Source organism: Nyctereutes procyonoides, unplaced genomic scaffold (genome assembly GCF_905146905.1).
Source record: "Nyctereutes procyonoides isolate TBG_1078 unplaced genomic scaffold, NYPRO_anot_genome, whole genome shotgun sequence".
Classification (NCBI taxonomy): Eukaryota; Metazoa; Chordata; class Mammalia; order Carnivora; family Canidae; genus Nyctereutes; species Nyctereutes procyonoides.
The window spans coordinates 60,549,316-60,563,780 of NW_026575140.1; the positions used below are offsets into that span (position 1 = coordinate 60,549,316).

The 14,465-nt window shown below is 43.1% G+C and overlaps 1 protein-coding gene across 1 annotated transcript; it reads right to left on the reverse strand.

Moving 5' to 3' along the window:
- Positions 1 to 4,506: 4,506 nt before the first annotated feature.
- MMP8 (matrix metallopeptidase 8) lies at positions 4,507 to 12,371 on the reverse strand. Its single transcript, XM_055306338.1, has 9 exons — positions 12,127 to 12,371; positions 11,341 to 11,489; positions 11,128 to 11,253; positions 8,517 to 8,678; positions 7,115 to 7,232; positions 6,239 to 6,372; positions 5,549 to 5,702; positions 4,773 to 4,876; positions 4,507 to 4,610 (listed from the first exon to the last, which is right to left on the reverse strand). The coding sequence occupies exons 1-9, from the start codon at positions 12,294 to 12,296 to the stop codon at positions 4,507 to 4,509; spliced, it is 1,221 nt and encodes a 406-aa protein (XP_055162313.1). The 5' UTR covers positions 12,297 to 12,371.
- Between the last annotated feature and the right edge of the window lie 2,094 nt (positions 12,372 to 14,465).

Below are 14,465 nucleotides of genomic sequence, written 5' to 3' on the forward strand. Positions count from 1 at the left end.
CACAGCTGAGGGAGATGGGAACGGACACTCTGAAGGGTGCGAGGAAAATGAATGTTTTGGATATTTTCATGCCTAAGAATGTCCTTATTCCATCCCGGCACCTGATTGAGAGTGTGTCTCTAGAATGTCAGACTGATATAAATTTTCTTTAGAACGTTAGACGTTAGAGGCCCCCTTCCATTGTTTTCTAGAATCTAGTTGCTGGGAAGTCTTTTTTTTTTTTTTTTTTTGAAAATGAAAGTCCTTTTTATCACTGTTAGTTCTGAGCTGCAGGACATTTCTTCAAAATGTGGGCGCAGTAGGATATTCTCTCAAGAGCAGGCACAGTTGGGCTTTTTCTCACCCCCATTAGTTGGGTTTCCCTTCTGGTAGAGGCCAGCCCTAACAACTGCAGGCCTTCCCGACACTGCAGACCATTGGCTGTATAGCCCAGCTCCCTCAGAATAGAGAAGCCCAGAAACAGCTGAGCAGACCAGGTCTCCTTCCCTTCCCCAAACAGGCCACTTCCCATCTCAGGCAGATGAGAATGTGTTGGCATCTAATTCACATACCTAACGTTCACTCTTCAAGTGAGTACAGTCCATCGGTTTTTAGTGTTCTCTGACTTGTTGCTGGGAAGTCTTTAATTCTGATTCTTGATATGTTTTCTTCTGAAAAATGCTGGAAATATTCTCTTTATGCAGATATTCTGAAATTTTGTAATGGTGTATATTGATGTGATGTTCTTTTCTTTTTTCTTTTTCTTTTTGTATTAATATTGCTGGACAGTAAGCAGCCCCTTTCATTATGAAAACTTCAAGAAAAATTTCCTGTTGTTTCTTTGATAATTTCTTTCCTCTTGATTTTCTCTTTCCCTTTATGGAATACATATCTGTTGGACTTCGTGGATTGAACCTCCATGCTTCTGATATATCTTTTATTACTTTCTGCCAACATTATTTTCCCCTCTCAGTTGTTTAGTTTCCAAGAGCTTTTTCAGTTACCTGAATACCTTATTTCTTTTCTTTTCTTGCTTTTTGTTAGTGGTTTTTGGACATAGAATATGTCTTATCTTTTGAGAATGTTTACTATTTTTAAGTTTGTCTTGAAATTTTCTTTTGCTCCCAGAATTGTCTCTATTTCTTCAAAGTTTCTTTCTGGGTGCCAGTTTCTTGCATTAGAAGATTTTTTTCACATGTTTGGAGACTTTGTGCTGTGCAATCTATTTAAGAATGAGAGACCAGAGTGCTGACTGGAAGCCCTCTGAGCATGGACAGGGCTTGCCAACCGATGACCTTCCCTTCAGAGAGGCAGGGTAGGTTCCAGATGTTCATGTGATGCATTAGTTGGGATAAGATTTGGGTGAGTATAACAGAGTATTCAAAATAATTGATAATTGATTTATAAAATTAAAGCTTATTTCTCCCTCACATTTGGAAGCACAGATTGAAACCCAGGGCTTGTATGGCAACTCTCCACCCCTGAGGATGCAGGTAACATCCACCTGGCTGCAAGGGTTTCTCAGTGCAATGCCTCATGGTCTCCAAGTGGCTGCTCAGACTCTGATGGTTGCATCAGCATTACAGGCAGCAGAAAGGAGGATGGCAGAGAAAGGAAATTCCCAGTCTCTTTCCAGAGGCCCACATAATAGTCTGTATGCATTTTGGCAAGAAATTAAACATTGGCCACATCTAGCTATAAGAAAAACCACAAAATGTATTCTTTTAGCTGGATGTATTACTACCTCAAATGAAATTGGGGTCTTATCACAGCAAAGGCGGGGGGGAAGGTGTTAATGAGGCCATTAGTGACCTCTGCCATGTTGACATTTTTACCCTGTCAGTATCTATAAATCTTCTTTCTTGGGCTGTTAAATTTCTCCAGAGAAGACTTCTCCAATTTCCAATTATTTGAATCTCCCATCGTGGAAAATGTAGAAGATGCCTCTGGCTTTCTGTTTCCAACCCATCGCATTATCCTAGAGCCAACCTATGCAGGAGGGAACTGAAGGTTGAATGCGTCAGCCTCCCATCCCTTCCAGATCTGAACAATTGAACAGTGTTGGGTAGGCTTCTCAGGAGGTGCAACTGACATCGAGCCCTGTTGCCCATTGTAGAAGCCTCAACAGCGCCCTTGTATTGACTTTTCTCCCCTCTAACTCATTCTGTCTGCCTCCCCACTCTTGCTTCCTGGGAACATATCCCCAGTCAAATAACTGCACCAAGGGCTGGACTTAGGCTTTGCTTTCAAAGAAATTTAACCCAAGATAAAAATAATCTCATTATTTAAGTTCTAAGCCTAGATTCTTGGAGCTCTTGTATTCATATAAAACCTCAGTGTAATGGACAGAAAATACCGCATATCATTAAGAAGATAACTTTTAAAAAAAAGGAGTAATTTTTGAATTCTTTGTTTCATTTCACATTGGTGTTCACATCCTAGGACTCTGAAATACAGTTAAAGAAATAATAAGAACTCAGTTCTCATCTCAAAAATGTGTATATAGATGAGGTTTGGGACAAGAACCTAGCATAACTAGCTAGCACACCTAGCAGGTGTTCCGAATCTCCCATCTTCATGCTTGTAAAAATGGACATAAGAAGTCTCTGAAATTATGATAGTCTGAAATTGACTCTAATATTAAAAATGAAATACTCTGTTCTTACATTCTTTTGCATTTGTTAGACTGATACAATGAATTACTTTTATCTCTCACTTTCCCTAGCACAGTACCTGAGAAAGGTAGGTGATTATTTATTGTTGAATAAATGAATGAATGAATGAAATGATACTATATCCTATCCTCATAAAATAAGTTGAGAAAAAATATGCTAACATATTTGAGGAATCTGTAAAGGAAGTTGAATATTTATAAAATATTTTATAAGTGGAAATAGTACCTAAAAATTCATGTCAGTGTTATAATTCTGACAAGAAAATAAATGGTTGCAAATATACTGAAACTTGCTATTTGTTTTTATACTTTGTATGAAATATGAATATGAATATTTCTTAAGAAATTATAGATCACAAGCCAGTCATTTATTTATTTTGAACTTATTTAATAAATTTTGAACCAAAGTAAGGTACCAAATTACTAAATTAATTACCTGTGAGATTTAAAAACTAACAGAAAAAGAAGATAGAATGTGTTAGTAATAAATATATCTTAAAATTCATTTAATATATAATAAGCTGCATTATATTCTAACAACTGCAAATATGACATTATAATGATTTTGATGTTTGTATTAGTCATTATGGTCTCAGAATCCTATGGTTCCTGACAGAAAAGAACCACTATCAAATGTATACATCTCAGCTTAGTTTATTTAGTTTAATGAGATTCATTGAATTTTGTACCCAGCACTGTTTTTGTGGTAAATTCCACTTATGAGTAGAGTGTGCCCACCTGAGTATTCCTGGAAAAGAAGAAATGAGGAACAGATCCAAACACAACACATTTGCTTGGACTCTAAGAGGACAGAGCAGGGAAGAGACAGAAGAGAAAGTGGTACCTCCTCTTTTTGCCCCTTTTCGGGGAAGATGACAATACTCTTTATTGAGGGTTCAATTTTGTCATTTGGTGTTGGTTTTCTTAAGTGCAGACATATTGTATTAGCCGGTAGATGTCCGGCTACCGTAAGGAAGGGCTGCCATAAGGAAGTATCATAGACTTGGTGGCTTAAAGAACCCAGTTTATTCTATCTCAGTTCTGGAAGCCACAAGTCTAAAACCAAGGCATTGGGAGGATAAAATTCTTTTCTCTGAAGGTTCTAGGAAAGAACCTTCCTTGCCCCTCAAGCTTCTGGTGGTTGCTGGCCATTCTTGGCTTGTAGTTGCATCATTCCCATGTCTGTCCATCATTCCCATGGACAAAGACATGTCCACTACATGTCTGTGTTGTTCTTCTTCTTACAAGGACATTGGTCCCTACATCCACCCTGCAGTGGAACCTCATTTTAACTAATTGCATCTTCAAAGACTCTACTTCCAAATTGAGTATATTCATAGTACCTAGGATTAGGACCTCAACCTTTCTTGGGGGGATACAATTCAAGGCACAACATAGCTCAACAATATTTTTTTTCCAAGAGTGGAAAATAGCACCACATTTTCAGTAAAGGCAAGAGGTGCTGTTGATGTTGTTTATGGTCTCTAAGTCTCACCAAAACCAGTGCTGAATTGTATGTAGCAGATTTGCTTAAGATATGTTTAAGACTTAGGTATAGATGAGCATTTTAGAAGCTAGGTAAGCAAGTGAAGAAATAGTGAATAGTCAGGTGACAAGGAAGGCTTCATTTCCTCTCTTGAGATGGAATCCATACGAACTCAATCAGCCCTGGAGACAATGGGATGCTCCAAATGTATTTTCACTGACGGCAGGTCCAATGAAGACAGTGAGAGCAAATGACATTACTTATTGTTGAGAAAAGTATAAACAGGAGAGAAGAAAATGGATATGCAAACTAGGCTTTCCTTCCACATGCAGAAAGTGGATGCAACATGTGTGACTCTGCTTCAGCTTTATCTACAGTTGAGCCATCTGTTGGTTCTATCAACCCTAATAACCTCATGAGCACCAAGATCAAATGCATAATATCTTGGTCCACTGAAGAAAAGGAAGACGTCTGTGAAAAAAATAAATAAATAATGTATTCAATTAGCTGGTAAATCTCAGATATTTTTCAACTGACGACACCCCATGCCTGTTCCAATAAAACATTTAAATGCAAATGTGCTATTTTAAAAATGTAAACAAATTTATTATTAGTTTTTTTTTTTCTACTCACAATTCTGCTGGAAAACTGCATCAACTGTGCTTTCTATTCCTGGAAAGATACTTGCTATGCTTTTGGGGTAACCTGGTTCCATGGAGTGTCTTTGGTTATCATATCTGATGAAAAAATAATGTCCCATGTTGTAAAACCAGTATAGTATATAGCGACAATAATTTTCTTTAAAGTGCATATACTCTACAAAGTGTCTTCACACCTACTTCCTCATTCAGTCTTCATAATGTCTTATTTCCTGGGCCTAAGGATGGTGAACTTCTCTACCTAAGGGTATGTTCTATTTATAAAATATGTGGGTAGCATCAACACTAAAACAGGCATCTGATGGGTAGCACAAATTGTTTTCCAAAGGAAGGGTTTCTATTTTCTGAAGATTTCCTTAATGGGTGCATAGTCAGTCTCTCTCCCTTCCCCTCTGCCCCCTACCCTCTCTGAATAGTGAGATAATAAGTTCCATGTGGCACCACATTCTGTAAACTACCTGAATAGCATTTTCTTGAGTGTGTTAGAATTCAACTCCTAACTTTCTTTGCATTTCATCCTGGTGTGTTATTAAGATTTGTTCTATTTCCTGACATAGAATTGTCAGTACCATTGGGAAGGCTTTTAAATTTTATAAAATTACACTTTCAAAATCCATGGCAACACTGAGCATTTTGCCAAGAAGAATGCCCACCAAAGATCTCCTGAGTATATTAAAGCCATCGCATGGCAGGGTGTTGGTGGTCTGTAGATACATTTCGATCTCCAGCTGAAATAGTAGTTTGCCTTACCTCCAGACTTGGTCATTTACAAAGAAGTAGGTTTTTCTCCTGTAGTAAACAGCTGCATCGATGGCTTGGACGCTGCTTGGGAAGCCATAGTCTGAGATATCCTTGGGATAACCTTGCTTGATATCATAGCCACTCAGAGCCCAGTACTGCCTGCCTGCCAACGAGTCAGGTCACAGATCAGATACGGTTCTTCTGTTCCTATGACATGATATGCTACCACTTCTTAGTCTTTGTGTAAATTCACCACAGAAACAACAATGGAACAAGAGCCTTTAAAAGACTATGGTGGTCAAGTTCAGTTCATGGACTGGAAGAGCTCTCACGGTCCCAGCACCTGAACAAGTTCCGCTTCTTAGCCAGGCATGTCCGGCCCCACAGCTGGGGGACTATCTCATGTTGTGAGCCTCCTATGCAGAGACGATATTCCAGCTGTGGGGACTCATAGGCTGTCATACCTGGGTGGAGGAACACTACAGGTGTTCTCATTCTGTAGATGGGCCAACAGGGCTGAGGAGGGAAGACCTGCTCAAGTTAACATGGCAGAGAGTGGCGGGGACCCCACCAAGCCCGCTCTCCTGACCGCGTCCAGCCAGCACTAACATGCTCTCCTCGGCTCACCTCCCCTCACTCTGGAAGCCTCCCCCTTGCTTCAGGGACAACTAAAACAGGATGAGAATCATAGGCAATTACCTTTAAACAGGAAAACGAGGTCCTTGTCCACATCCTCATAGGCCGCCTGTATACCGTCAGGCAAGGATGGCCAGAACAGAGAGATGAAGTTGAGGTCCACTCTTGGCAGCTGTGGGTGCCTCCTCCAGAAGTACCTAGCAGAGCAAAAGGGAGGAGGGCACACAGGACATGTGAGTGGGCGGCCCCTCTGGGTGCTGCGCCACTGCCCACCCGGCCAGACCCCCGGGATGGTGGGACAATGCCACCGAACCGCTTGTGAGCATCATAGCCAACATGCAGCCAGGGCTCTATGGTGAAGCTGGGTACTTGGCAGTTTTTAGAGGAGGTCCTGGGAGTGACCTTCTGTGATTATGTCTGTCCTGTCATCCTCACGCCCTGACAAGTCTCACTGGTGTTCCTACAAAATGCTGAGACTTTTAGAATATTCCAGCAAAAGCAATAGGAGTAAATCTGGCCCCGATCACACAATCACAAGTGGCCAATGGAAAATTGAAAAATCCAACCAGTGAAATGACTCACCCCCCTCACCGCAGCTTATCCCAGGATAGTCTCTTTTACTGGACTGAATGTGGATGGGACTGGATGATGTTTCTGTGTCCGGGAAACCCGTGTGTGGCATTCTTGAGCAGCTGGACCCATGTCTGTTATGCTATCACTTACATCTGAATGTTTATGTGTGTTTGAGGTTTTTTTTTTTTTTTTTTTTTTTCCTGGATGTTTTGAGTTACCCAGAAAACACAATCTATTGCAATGAGGTGCACAAGCCCAGAATTTGAAGGAAAAGCTGAGTGATGTGTAATATGGGGTTTGATTAGAATCCAGTTCTAAGTTATGCCAGTAAATTAAGATAAAGGAAGAAATAGTTCAATCTTATACTTGTCTTTAAAGAATAGTATTTCTCCACGGAGTGTGGCGATAGCATCAAATGTCAGTCTGGGGTCACAAGTTGTGGGTGTGCTTGGTCCAGTTGGTTGGACAGGGTTGCTTGAAGGACCTCAAAAAAAAAAAAAAAAGAAAAGAGAAGAAAGAAAAGAAAGAAAATCTTTTTATAAGTTTAAGTCTAGTGTGACTCCTGGAGTACCTGGGCTCTTCCAGGTATGGGAAGGGTTTTCGCAAGACGAAAATTCTATCAGCCGATCCCACAAGGTTTTAGACTCTCTTAACCTCATTATTATCATTTCAAATAAGAGAGGTGATTTCTGGAGATAAGTGCAGGTTATGTTGTGAAGGAAAATAATTTGAATTCTGTGCATCCTCCTCCCCTCCCTGTACTTTAAAATCCTAATTCTGTCCTGTCCCGTTTCTTGGTTCCTCCTGGATTTCTGTCCCTTGGTATCCACTCCCAGCTGTCTCACCAACACCCAACTTCAGGAAAGGAACCAATGTTCATCTTTTGTCCTATAGCATAAATCTAAGCCAAATGTTAGCAATTTTTTTCCTGTAGGTATTTGCGTATATTCATATATATTCATGTGTTTTTTCATTGTTGAATGAATGGCTAGGCTAATAGCTAAGAGAATGTAAAATGTGGAGGGAAAAAGAAGGAGGTTTTTTCAGGGTGAAAGGAGTCAGGAAAGAGAGGAAGCTACTGTGAGTCTCATTGTTCTGGAAAGTTCTATCGTCATAAGGAAGCCCCGAGTTGTTGTGCTGGTATGCTTGGTTCTCTGGTGCTCTCCCAATTCTCCTCCCTCCACAGGGACCTAGAGACGCTCCAACATTCTCTTGGGTGCCCTGTTCTTATGGCCTTTGGGGCCAGGAGGGCAGGGGGAGGGACACATGATGGTCCCTACTTGTCTCAGAGCCGAGGCCTCCATCTCCCTCCCTGAAGAGCATAAGCCACATCTTTAAGAAACGCTCTTTTCCTGCATCCTCCGTTCCCACCCCCCTCCCTCCTCTACAGACAACAGTTCTATTACCTGCAATATGTATCTTCTGCTTAGCATGTTTCTTGACATGCCTTGCTTTGCCTACATGCATCTGATATTTGTGGAATCAAATACTGTGTAATTTAAACACAGTATAATATGTATTATTATCTTGTTTCTTTTCTACGAAGCAGAATGTTTTAAAGACTCTTCTATGTGGTTGTCACCTGTACATCTAATTCAGTGGTGTCCCCACTGAGTGTTACTCTGTGGTGTGCACCTGCCACCTTTGACAGACCCCAGACAGACCCCTGGGTACCCTCCAACTTCCACTACCATGGACAAGACTGCAAAGAACATCCCAGATATGCCCACACCTCACCATGTACTCAAGGTTCTTCCCACGCTCTTACCGTAGATGGCCTGAATGCCATTGATGTCATCTTGAGGGAGGGTATAGGTGCTGGGGTCGTGGAAAACATAGTTGGGATACATCAAGGCACCAGGGTCAGTGGAATGAGAGAGCCCCAAGGAATGGCCAAATTCATGGGCAGCAACAAGAAACAAATTGTAATCTGAAACACAAGCATGCATGGTGAGTGGCTTCAAGTGGATCCAAGGGTGGAGACAGTGGAACCTTAAGGACTGTAGCTTCTAAGCTAACAGTGCTGGAGAAACTACATTTTCCACACCTGTCTTTTTCATTTTCCCTTCCCTGGGTGTGGACCTGAGGCTGAGAGGAGGGATGACAGGGCCGCCATGGTCTTAGGATGCCCCACAGCCCTCTCCAGCCTCCCAGGCCCTCAGCCCCTTGAGTAGAGCCTCAGCACACAGGTAGTTAGAGAAGAAACATGCCGGGCTGTGTGTAGCCTCAGGTGCAAATGGACTTGCTTTCCCTCCCTGGTCACCCATCAGCCAGCACCAACTCCTTCTTGATTCTGAGTTCTCAAAGCAGCTTCAAGGACTCTCCACCTTCCCCCTTGTTTGAAAGAGAAAAACCCTGCTCCTTCTGCCATCTTTAACTTCCAGGAGCAGTGCTTTTCCCAGATGGGAACCCCCTTCCCAGGCTCACACTTCCATCAGATGGAGCCCTTACAACTTGGCCAAGTCCAAGGACCTTCCCTTGCCCAGCAGACACCTGAGGGCTTGACTTGCCTCATTCTGGTCATCCCATAAACACACCATGCATTTTCTTACATGTCCCCCTTAACAAAAAAGAGTACTTTCTATATGCTGGGACGTGTAATATTATTCAGTCCTCACAACATTGGTGTGAAGTATCATTAGAAATATTTTTACAGTAAAGGAACTGAAGCCCATGGATTTTGGATACCTCTTTAAAGGTCTTACAACTGATAAGTGGTACAGCTGAGGTCAAATCCAGGTTGATGGCATGACCTGTGCTCAGACGAGAGCGTTCAACTTCCTATTTATAATTAGCCTCATGAAATTCTATCCATGCTCCTAGACCCTTTCTCTTGATCATCACATCCTTGCATTTTTTGCATTCCTGAATACATCTCAGAAGACATTTTTTGAGGGCCTGGAGTAGGTTGTGAGGGGCTCTGGGGGTTCTTTCATGAAGCACAGTTGAGAGAGGGAGATGTACGCCAACAACGTGAATGGCACAGCACAATGAGGAGAGCAGTTAGAGAAAGAGAAACAAAGGCTGTTGGCATTCTGAGGAGAAAGTCCCCATTTCTGCTGGAAGTCAAGACGGGGAAGCAAGCATATGGCAGAGCAGAGAAAGAGATTTTGAAAGGAGGAACCTGGGGTGTAACGTGAGCGAATGTAGGGAGGTTGGGAATGCATGGTGTGATGTAGGAACAGTGAATGTGCAATATGGCTTCTGCGTGTGAAACAGGAAGACAGGTGTTAAAGATGAGTTTGCAAACGAACAAGAGCCTTGAATGCCAAGGAGAGGAATTTGAGTATTACGTGGTCCAGAAATGTAACACCTGGATTTTAAGCAGGAGGGTAACATAATCTGAGATGGACTTCCCAAATGTAAATTTTGCTGGCATGCTGGGAAAACTTCAAGGTAGGAGAGATTGGAGGTTGACAGTCCAGGTGGGAATTTGGATCATTTAGTTCAAGTAAGAGGTGACGACCACATGGACCAGTGGGGAGGGCAACAAAGATCCAAAGTAGTGGAGAGAGCTATTTATCTTTGGGTTCACACAGCTCCCAGTACAGGGACTTGGGTGAAATAAACACAATGTATATGTTGAGAAAATGGTGGGAGGAGCAGATCCCAAGCAAAGATAAAAGTTTTCTTTCTTGTTTTCTACGGTGTTCTGTGGCATATTGCTGCCCAGTGGCCTTGTGAAGTTCCACCTGGCCTGGATATTCCTTACTCATCCCCATTTCTTCCCTTCAGGTCTTCTCCTGAAAGGAGTGGTTTATCCCATAAGAGCAACCACCGAGAAAGAGCTCCCTGAAGATGAAATAACTCGACCAAAAGGACAGTGACTGTTTTCTAAGTGGAATAGTTTTCTAAATGAACCTGATTATTTCTGAATTTTCAAAAATAAGGACCTTCTCCATACATCATGAAATTTCAGAATATTTAAAAAAAAAAACGTATACCCTAAAGTAGTGGTCAGCAAACTTCTTCTGTGAAGGTTTAGATGGTAAGTAGTTCAGGCTTCGTGAGCCATGTGGTTTCCATAGCAAGTACTTAGCTCTGCTGTTGTACCGTGAGAATAGCCATAGACAATACATAAGCAAGTAAAGGTGGCTGTTTCAATAAAACTTTATTTATACAAACAGGACCAGGCAGGATTTAGCCATAGTCTGTAGATTTCTGATTTCTGCCCTAGGAAAACACGGTCAGTAATTAGCCTTAGGACTTTTTTGAAACCTGAATTGACTTAGTATTATGAGGTAGCAAAAATTTAAAGTGGTCAGCTTGTGTGAGTTTGAAATGTTAGCAGAATTTTTGTGTGTGTGTCCAAGGGGAGTTTCTTATGTGAGAAACACATATTTAGAAGCTGCCTGTTGACATGACTTTGGTTGACTTACTGCTAGAATTTTCAGTCCACGTTTCTTCTGCATCGAAGTGAGCATCTCCTCCAATACCTTGACCCGGCTGAAAGGCATGAGCGAGGATTCCATTGGGTCCGTCAAATGGCGAATTGTCACCATGATCTGAAATAGAGCAGTCTGCATGGGGTGCCCGCGGAGTCTCAGCTCAGCCAGGAAAAGCAAGTATGAGCACCACAGCTGCAAGCCCACCTCCTTGGACGAAAGCGATCCTGATGTCTGCTTCTCCCTGTGAGACCTTGGTGAAGGTCAGGGGTGATACATTACTCCATACTTGAAAGGCTTTCTGAATAGCTGTCTCCACACTGGCCTCTGACAACTGTGGGGTGTACTTAATAATCCTTCAAATGAGAAAACGGGAGAAGGATTCATTATGGTTTAGAAGAGCCGCCCATCAGCAGACCAAGCTTCTCCATTTAGGAGTGAGTGGTCTATGCCGAGCTGCCCCTGGAGAGGGTCTGCGAGCAGTTGCAGGACTCAGGGCTGCAGACATATGTGGCTTCTGGGCAGCTCACTCCTTATCTTTAAATCTAAAGCATTTCTTTATTCATAAAATGATCATAAAATAGTAGCCCTCTCATAGGGTGGTTGTGGGGATTAAGTATGTGTGAAACGTGCAGCTCAGTACTGGGCAAATCAGAGTGTTGAACAGATACTGGGGATCATTACTGTCATCATCAAGATGCAGGGAGGTGGGGCTATAGTCTCTTCAGCAATGAGCGAGCCTCGTTTGAGTCCTAAATGGAATTCATAGAGAGGCAGCCTAATGTTGCCATCATCCTTTTGAGATTGCTGGAGAAGGACAAGAATATCAGGCTGTGGGGTAAGGAGGCCTGTGAGGTCTTTCACACAAGACTCTGGGCTCTTCAGGGCAGGGACACCTGTCTCCCCTGCATCCCACATCCTGGGACTGTGCCTGGCACATCACACATGCTCCATAAACACCCCCATCAGATTCTGGGTCCCAGGAGCCATCACCTGTAGGTCAGGTTAGTTTGTTTCCACTTGGGGTTCCCTGGGGTTAACATAAAATCACCGCTGTCGGGCACTCCACAGCGAGGCTTCTGCATCATCTCCAGGGTCTCCTGATTGGGCTTCCCCGTCTCGTTCAACCCAAAGAATCGCTGCATCTCTCTGAGCTTTTCCATAATCACACTGGTGCTGTTCTTCCTCTCAGACCGGAATCTGTTCCTGGGTAACTGGTAGAACTTTTCTAGGTAGTCCTGGGCAAAGACAAATATGGGAGGGGACTGGCTGTGTCATTCCTGCAGTTCTCTGGGCATTCTGTATCCTCTCTAAGTCACTGCAGACTTTTGACAGACTAACACCCTGAGAGACGAGCAAACACATGGATTTGGGGGTCGACTTTGAGGGAACAGGGACGATGGGCCAGAACAGCCCCCTTACTTCCAGTGTTCCAGTTAGTGTTTATACATGAAAGCAGGTATTTCATAAGGGATGAAGCCCAAGTCCCCATGCAAAGTGCTAGTACACAGTCGGGGGACTGGCTCCTTTTATAAAAAATAAATAGCACTGGCTACTGATTTCTTGAGGTATTAATTGCATCAATGAAAATTCTCTTTTAATTATCTTTCCAATACTATGGAGAAGATGTAATCATCCTAAGACACGGGTGTGCACAGATGGAAGGAAATTGCCAAGATGACAACTCAGATCCCAGACCTCCCTGGTGCTTCTCAAATGAGAACTGAAAATTTCACAAGAAGAACTGCAAACTGGGTTTGGGGTAACAGCGCCATCCTTGACATTAGCCATTTACTCACCACAGCTCCTCTGGAAGGGACTGACGCTTCTGAGGAAACCAGTTCTGAGGCTTCTCTCAACCTAAGCAGCCCAGGAACACCTTCCACTTGGCAAGGGACACAAGACAGAGCACTTTTGTGCTTTTACTGGATTCAGAGAGGCTTGGGTTCAAATCTCAGCTCTGCCACAGATTAACTGAATTTTTGGACATGTCATTTAACTGATTCACTTTGGTCTCTAAAGTGGGAATAATAACAGCTGATCCCAGGAATGCCATGAGGACGACTCAAATGCTCAGTCATGCACAGAGTCAAGGCTCACGGGGCTCCAGCCTCTAGCCCAGGGTAGATCACTGTAGGGGATATGTAAGAAGAAAGGAAAAGGAAAAAAAACAAAAAGAATACTACTTTTCTATAACTGCAAAGCTAAGGAAATCGTGTGCAACAAATTCTCTGACAGCGTTCTCTGGTGCTTCTTCAAAATTTGGCCTGACTTTCCTACAATGGAAAGTAACCGTTGGTTTTGCTTCATAAACGTTTATATACATAATCAGATGTAGGAAATCTCACTGCACCACAAACTGACTTCTAGTTCCTTCTAATCTCCCGTCCTTGTGGTCTCTGGTCCACCTGAGATTTCTGGCTTCAGAGACAAGTCCATAGAGACGGCACCAGACAGGGTGACTGGGGTGCCTATAATGGCTGAGGAAAATCTTAGGTGAGTCAGAAAGAAAATCCCCTACTTTTATAATTAAGACCATTCCTTCTGAACGGGATCCCTGGCTGGGGGCAGCTCGACAGCAGTATCTTCCCAGAGTTCAAAGAGCCCAGCGAGGAACCCTCTGGACTCCTGATGTTTGAGCCCAAACTAAACATCCATATAACTCCTTTCAGGCTGATTTAACTAAAAAGAAGAAACAACCCACACAGTTTCCTTAGAACCAGCACGTCCGTCAACCACCACCTGCTGGAGGGTGGGTTTACCTGAACAACTCGTGTGCTCTTCTCTTCTGGGGACTCCCCTCGAACTGGAAAGGTGTGTGAGAGCTGCACGCAGAGCAGGAGCAGAAGTGGGAGCTTCCTCAGGTCCAATGTGGCCTTATCTGCAAACGCTGCCATCCTGGCCTTCCTCTCCTGGGTCCCTCAGGGTTGCCGGGTCCCGTGTCACTCACTACTCTCTCTTCTGGCCCCTTATAAAAGCCATGTCTTGAACAATTGCCACACATCAGGAATGTGAAGTAACGCAGGTTATTTACGCTCTGACACTGTTGCGACGTTCTAATGTGATTTAGTATTCCTCAACAGGGGGCGGGGGATCTTTCGACAGAAAAAAATAGTGCAATTTGCTATTCTTTGCTCTTAGGATTTTGGTTAGAGATTTACTTTTGCAAAGCTGTCTGATGTAGGAGAAGGCTTGGAGAATTGCTCCAGAGGGTAATAACCAGCACTTGGCTGTGGGTTTGCATTTTCTAGGTGGGAAGGTGCAGAGGCTGTATTAGCTCATGCAGGCACCTTGTTGGGTTAGCGTCATTATCCTGGTACCACGGAGCCCGG

Coding starts and splice junctions, on each gene's coding strand:
- MMP8 (XM_055306338.1), bottom strand. CDS start 12,296: ATGGAAAAGCTCAGAGAGATGCAGCGATTCTTTGGGTTGAACGAGACG. Junction 11,254..11,340: donor GATCGCTTTCGTCCAAGGAG/GTGGGCTTGCAG, acceptor GCTCTATTTCAG/ATCATGGTGACAATTCGCCA. Junction 4,611..4,772: donor TGCAGTTTTCCAGCAGAATT/GTGAGTAGAAAA, acceptor TTTTTTTCACAG/ACGTCTTCCTTTTCTTCAGT.